The sequence below is a fragment of the Sus scrofa genome, chromosome 2 (genome assembly GCF_000003025.6).
Source record: "Sus scrofa isolate TJ Tabasco breed Duroc chromosome 2, Sscrofa11.1, whole genome shotgun sequence".
Classification (NCBI taxonomy): Eukaryota; Metazoa; Chordata; class Mammalia; order Artiodactyla; family Suidae; genus Sus; species Sus scrofa.
Genome location: NC_010444.4, coordinates 6109830 through 6116992, shown reverse-complemented (window position 1 = coordinate 6116992; position 7163 = coordinate 6109830). Strand labels below are relative to the sequence as shown.

The window sequence follows — 7163 nt, the reverse complement described above, 5'->3', positions numbered from 1 at the left end:
ACCTTGAGCGAGTTACCGGGACTCGATTTTTTTCATCTATAAAATGGGCGGCACCTTCTTCCTGGGGTTGCTGCTGGGAGTTAGGAGCGCCAACGCACGAAGAACCTCGGATAAATGAACTTTTACTAATGCTCCCAGCTTCGGGAGCAGAGAGCGTAAGGATGAATGCCTCTGTCAGACAGACGTGAAACGTGTCGACCCCAGCACCTAACGGAGCATCCAACACCGGGTCGTGGTCAGCCGCCTGAGCGCGGTCTTCAAGCCCAGGTACTTCTAAGAGCGAACTACAAGCTCCAGAAGGCATTGCGCGGCGATGGTGGGGTGTGGGCTCCGAGGCTCGGGCTCCCCTGTTTACGCCTGCGCAGGGAGGGTGAGTTGGACACTGTAAGGAGACTACAAGTTCCGAGAAGCAACGCGGCGAGGCCCCAGACGGGAAGATTTGCGCCTGCGCGTCGCGGGCGGGGCCTCTGGGGCGGAGCGGCCACCATCTTGGAACGGGAGGCGGAGCAGAGCCGACTGGGAGCGACCGAGCGGGCCGCCGCCGCCGCCATGAACCCCGAATAGTGAGTGAGCCCCGCCCGCGCCGTGCGGCGCAGCCTCGATCCCGAGTACGGGGCTGTACGCTTACCGGGGTTGTCCGGCCCGGGTCAGGACTGCGCGGCGCCCCCACATCCGGGTCCCTCTTCCGCTGACCTCCCCCCCTCACATCCGGGTCCTGCCCCCTCCCCCGGGGGCCCCCGGACCCCGGCTTTGCACCCCGAGTTCTTGCACTCGGGTCCGGAGACTGTGACCCCGAGGGGTGCCGCTTGGAGACTGAGGCACTGGCACTTCCAGGCCTAATCGGTCAGGTGACCATGCAGCCCGGGTCTCTCCAGGCCTCAGTTTCCCGCCTGCTGCCTGAGAGTGGTGGTCTGGGTGCTGACGATGGTCCGGGCGTTTTGGAGCCAGTCATCGGGTAGTTCTGGTCTCGGTCCAGGCTCGGGCCTTTTAGGCCGGGCCGCAGACCCTGCTGTCCCGTCCTCCCGGAATCCGGTTTCTGGGGGCTAGCCCTCTGGTAGTTCTCCCGCAGGTCCTGCCCTGCGGAGCTCCCGCTTTGCCCCTCGCCTGGGTCAAATGGCTCTGCCGCTCTCGGCGGCCGGTCCCTTCCCGCCCTCCCCTCACCTTTGCGCAGGCCCCCGGCGCCGCCGTCACACTGCCGAGGAAGTTTAGATGAATGTGGCATTTGCTTCCTCCCTTCCAGTGGGATTCTTTGTTCCTCAAACTCTCCTCACTTCTTGGTCACTCCCCCTACGGGTAGGTGGCCCACATCTCTGCCTCGACTTGTCTGTCATTGACAGTTTTCCCCAAGTGTCAGTTACCTTCCTCTTCTGCCACTTCCTTTTTCTCCTTCGGATCCAGGCCTCGGATCTCCTTGGGGACGGGTGAAGAAGCTCTGAGCTGGATTATCAAGGGGGAACAGAGAAGGGCACCAGCAGGCTTTTACAGAGACTTTGGCGTCGAAACCTGGTTTCTAGTGTGCAAGTTAACAACTGTGTAACTTAGGGCAAGTCGCTCTTCATCTCCGGCCTCTGGTTTCCTCATTAGTTGGGAATAAGAACTCTCACTTCATTGGACTATTGTGAGGCTCAAATGAGATGATGAATGTGAAATACCTAGCACAGGGCCGGGCACGAGCAGGACCTCAGTACTGTTATCATTGCCACTTGTTGACCATCACTTCTTAAGGGCTGCATACCAGGCTCTTGACATAGTCACTAACCAAGTTCTAGGCTAGGTCCTGGCTTCCGCTTCTGGGGCCTTCCCTGCCAAGCCAGGTGTGGCACAGGGCAGCATAGGAGAGTTTCCCTAAATAGCTCTGGCTGGACCCCAAACTAGTGGAGTCTATCAGGAATCAGGGCAGGATGCCCAGCTCGGTCACCTAACTGATTGTGATCCTTTGTAAGTCGTGTTTCTCTCTGTGCCCCGGTTTCCTTCTCTATAAAGTGGGAATTCAGGTTCACCCCTTTGGGCCAGCGGAGTTATGGCGAGTGGTCAGCCCTCCCCATCCCAGGACTTGTGGGAGGATCTCGTGTGGCCTTAGTACTGCAGTCCGAGGCCCACTTGGCAGTGTGGGAGAAGGCCGTGTAGTTGTCACTGCAGGATGATGGCAGGTGGGCTCCCTGCCTTCCTTCACCCTTCCCATCCTTTCTCTCCAGTGACTACCTGTTTAAGCTGCTTTTGATTGGTGACTCGGGCGTGGGCAAGTCATGTCTGCTCCTGCGGTTTGCTGTGAGTAAGAAGCTTCCCATTCCAGCCATCTGGGGTCCTGGCTGGTGGCCGGAGGGAGAGGGGGCAACGCCGAGCAGAGTTATGCAAGACCCGGGAGACCAAGGATGAAGTTGCAGGACCTGCCAGCAATGTCTCTGACTGAACAAGGGCACAGGGCTGGCAAGGTGGGGTGCTGAGGACTGGGGCTCAGCAGTTAGGAGCTCACCTGGGGCAGGGAACTGGAGGGGGGTTTCTCCTAATGGGCCTCAGACCTGCTCGCTCAGGCCATCTCCCTGGCCCTGGATCTTCTAGGATGACACGTACACAGAGAGCTACATCAGCACCATCGGGGTGGACTTCAAGATCCGAACCATTGAGCTGGATGGCAAAACCATCAAACTTCAGATCGTGAGTGCTGCTCCTCCCCGAGTCCCTGGTGCAGAGGCATCATCCTCGCGAGGGGAGGGGCTCTGGGCCCGGAGCCCGGGGCTCACCTGCCCCTCCCCCCGACTGTCTCGTAGTGGGACACAGCTGGCCAGGAGCGGTTCCGGACCATCACTTCCAGCTACTACCGGGGGGCTCATGGCATCATCGTGGTGTATGACGTCACCGACCAGGTACCCCTGGGCTCACCATCCCCTGCTTTGCCTCCTCAGCCTCAAGTCTTTGGCTTTTGCTTCTTTTTACCGTGCCCATCCTCTGCTTCCTGAGGCTGCCTGGGAAGTTGACTGTTTTCAGATTCATTTCACAAGGATGGAACCAGCTGCAGAGACAGATCCTCCCCAGGCCCTGCTGCAGGGTTTTGGCAGGACCAGGCCTTGCCTCCTGATCAAACTTGCCATTGTCCTGGGCCTTCCAGGCACCTGTGTTTTGTGGGTGTTTAGTTAGCCGATTGGGTGATGTGCTGGTCCTTTGGCCTCCTGGGTGGAGACACTGGAGAAGCAGGTAGAGGGCCTCACCCAAGGCAGTGAGGGAGCCCTGTGTTCTGGGCCCAGGGTGAGCAGAGTTCAGGGAGCCCTGTGTCTGCTGTGGCAGCATTACTCGTGTGTCGTTGGCAGCAGTGGTGGTGTTAACAGCAGGAAGCAGTCCTTCCATGTCTTGGAGCTCACAGATCCTGTCACAGCCCCTTGGTGTTCATACCACTCTCGAGAGGTCTGGGTTATATTCCCCTTTCACAGGTGAGGAAGTGGGTCAGAATGCTGGGACTCGCTTGGGCCCTGCAACCAGTTAAGTAGCAGAGACAGAAAGCCCAGGCCTACTGATTCTACCTGCTTTGTTGTCTTTAAATCTTGTTGCTTAACGGCGCCAAGTCCTGAGGACATCAGCCCAGGCCGGGAGGAGTCCTTGCTCTGAGGGGCAGCTGGGCTCTTTGGCTCCCCAGGCCTCCTGGACGATAAACTATGGGTGAGCTGTGCTCCACTCGGACAGAGGTCACCAAGGGAACTCCACCTGCCACATGCTGGGACCTCATTGTGGTTTTTGCCACGATCAACTTGTTGTGGCTTTTAACTGCATTCTCTTTTCTCTCCTTGGAACAGTTACTATCTTCAGCTGTTCCATCTCCTGCTGCATTAGAGTCTCTCTCTGTGACTTCCTACTGGTGCTTCAGGTGCTCTCGCCCCAGCCCCATATCTCATGCTTCCTGGTTGCCCCGAACCGCCTCCTGACTCTCCCTGCACAGTGCTGGCCACTTCATGGTTCGGCTTCTATTTTGCGTTCTGTCATTTCTGCATCTGAACAGCTCTTGGTGTGAATCTCCTCGTGTCCTACGTTCCGCCGACACGTCATGTCTATTAACTCTCATCCCCACGGTGTCACTCAGTGAACTAAGTAGTGGGGTCCCCGTGTTGTAGACACGCTTGGAGAGGTTTCTTGCCTATGGTCTCACTGTTGGGGAGGGCAGAGCCAGTCTTTGAACCCAGTGTTCTGTGCTTCCCAGTACCCTCTTTCCTGCCCCTCCGCAGCCTCTGGGCCTTCTGCAGAACTCAGCATGGCCTGGGCTGGTCTTACCATCCCTTGCTGAGCTAGCTTCTGCATCCTCATCTGTGTAACAGAGCCCCTGTCGGCGGCATCAGAAAACCCTTCCTTCCCCCATCCCGCCAGTCCCAGGGCCCCTCTGTTCCTCCCATCACCTCTCTCAGATCCATTCCTTCATAATAATAGCAGTGATGAGGATAATAGCAGCTCTCACTAATTAAGCACTTGTTATGAGACAGGCCTGCATTCATCATCTTGTGCTCACAATAGCCCCACCGGGAGGTACCGTCTTTCAAAAGTGAGGAAACTGAGGTTCGGAGAGGTCACGTGACTTATCTAGGGTCACACAGTGAACCGCAGAGCAGGATGGTCCGCCTCTAACCCCCATGCTCTCCTCTGCCTCATTCCCTGGCTCGTGGCACAGCTTCTCTTCCCCGGATTATTCCAGCCATCTCCCAATCGGCCTCCGTCTTCTTGCTGCTCTGATCTGGCCTTTGCACTCCTGCCAGGACTTTCTTCCCAGAACACAGGTGTCCTCCTGCTGCCCCTTCCTAGGAAAACCTCCCCTGGCTCCTGGTTGTCTCAGATTTAACCAGGCTGAGACCCTCTGCTCGGGCCTGCCTCGTGTCCCTCCCATTCTGCGACAGGGCTATGTCAGCTCCTCCCCTTGCACCCTTCCCCTTCCCTCCACCCGCACCCCCACAAGCCCAGCTCATCCCCGTGGGGGGTAGGTTGGCGGTATCCGCCCCTCCCCAGGCAGAGATGGACTTGCAGCTCCAGCAGCCCCTGCCTTCTGTTCCTCCAGCGCTGATTGCCGTGTCCTGTCTGGCCATTCATTATGTGTATCCTAGTAGGGTCCTCCACTGTCCCCTAAGTGCTTCAGGGCAGGGCCCAGGCAGGATTCCATCATTTGAACCCCGTGCCCAGCCTGGGACACGGCAGGAGGCGTGTGTTTGAACCCAGTGTGATGTCACCAGGCCTCTGGTTCCAAAGAAGGGAAAGTGGCTTTAGCTCAAGTGTGTTCCTAAAAGTTCTGTCCTTTGTCCACGTGCCAGGGGTGGGGGGTGGGGAGTGGCAGGCTGCTGGGAGAGCCAGGCTGAGTGAGGAGGCTGTTGGTGCCAGAAGTAGGACAGATGTTAGGCCCTGTTCCCAGGATGCCTGTCCCCCACATAAGCCAGGGTCTCCTCTGAGAAAGTCCTCCATGTACCACTGGGCTCCAAGATGTCAAACCTTAAAGGGACTGAAAGGCCGCTTGGGGGACCTAGTGATTCTTTTTTTTCTTTTTAGGGTCACACCCTCAGCATATGGAAGTTTCCAGGCTAGGGGTCAATCAGAGGTGCACTTGCTGGTCTAGACCACAGCCACAGGCGCGCCAGATCTGAGCCCAGTTTGTGACCTATACCACAGCTCACAGCAGCGCCCGATCCTTAACCCGCTGAGCGAGGCCAGGGATCTTACGTGGGTCCTCGTGGATACTAGTCAGGTTCGTTACCACTGAGCCTCGACGGGAACTCCTGAGACTTGCTAACCTGTTACCCTCGTTTCTGTCTTCCGTCTGGCCTGTTTGCCCTGACGCCATTTGCTCCCTCTGTGTGGTCAGGCCTTCTGTGTCTCGGAGACACAAGCAGCTGCAGGAAGCAGGGCTGGCTGGCCCTTGACCTAAGCTGTTTAGGTGTTGGGGCTGTTGGCAGCCGGCCGGGGCTCTGCTGGGCCTGGCTTGTGGGGTCTCAGGCAGAGGAGGGCAGGGAGAGCTAAGCCTGGAGGGGCCTCCTCTGGGTCCCCGAGCCCGGGGCTCCTGCCTCTCTCCAGAGCCCCAGACGGCCCCCTTCCCCTCACAGCCCCTGTTCTCCAGGCCTAGGGTAGGGGTGGGAGTTGGGAGCAAAAGCACTCTTGACCTGGTCCCTCCAGGAATCCTACGCCAACGTGAAGCAGTGGCTGCAGGAGATTGACCGCTACGCCAGCGAGAATGTCAATAAACTCCTGGTGGGCAACAAGAGCGACCTCACCACCAAGAAGGTGGTGGACAACACCACGGCCAAGGTGAGCAGGCTCGGTCCAGGCCGCCCTGGGGTGGGGGCGGGGCTGGGGCCTGTTGCCCGTCACCCTCTCTCCCCACCTCTCCTCTCCCCTTGTCAGGAATTTGCGGATTCCCTGGGCATCCCTTTCCTGGAGACGAGTGCCAAGAACGCTACCAATGTCGAGCAGGCGTTCATGACCATGGCTGCTGAGATCAAAAAGCGGATGGGGCCTGGGGCAGCCTCAGGGGGTGAGCGGCCCAACCTCAAGATCGACAGCACCCCCGTGAAGCAGGCTGGTGGCGGCTGTTGCTAGGAGGGGCTCGTGGGGTGGGACAGGAGGGGCACCTTCTCCAGATGATGCCCCTGGAGGGGGCAAGAGGTGCCTCCCTCTCCTGGGGCATTTGAATCTGTGGCTTTGGGGTGTCCTGGGCTCCCCATCTCCCTCTGGCCCATTTGCCTGCCACCCTGAGCCCTGGTTCTGTCAGGGCCTCCGTGGGAGGACACCCAGGACCTGTGGCTGGGGTGGGGGTGCGGGCTTACTCTGCTGCTGCCTCTAGTGACTTTAAAAGATACCCCACCACACACCTTCCTTTGGGATGAGGGCTCCTCTGTCTGTCTCCCCCCCGCCCCGCCCCACCCTCCCACGTATGCTGCAGTGGGTTTCTCTCCTTACCCTCTGCCTTCTGTCCCTCTGCATCCCCCTTCCCCAAGAGCCGAGGGCTTCCCTGGCCTCTCCTGCCCCCGGCTGCAGTCAGCACCTGGGGCCAGGAATGGGACCAGGAGATCCAGGACCCTGGGATTCCAGGGCCTTGGGCCGGACCTCAGGACGGGCATGGGGCCACCGGGGCCCAGCAGCCCACTTTCCTCTCCTCCCTGCCCCCCCCCACACACACTCTCAGCTCGAGCCGTCCAGCTGCAGCG

The 7163-nt window shown here is 59.0% G+C and overlaps 1 protein-coding gene across 1 annotated transcript; it reads left to right on the top strand.

The window, feature by feature from the left end:
• Positions 550-6555, top strand: RAB1B (RAB1B, member RAS oncogene family). The gene is given in 6 exon segments (NM_001123173.1): positions 550-563; positions 2196-2268; positions 2560-2655; positions 2769-2864; positions 6133-6264; positions 6361-6555. Coding segments are annotated over 6 exon segments (606 nt in total).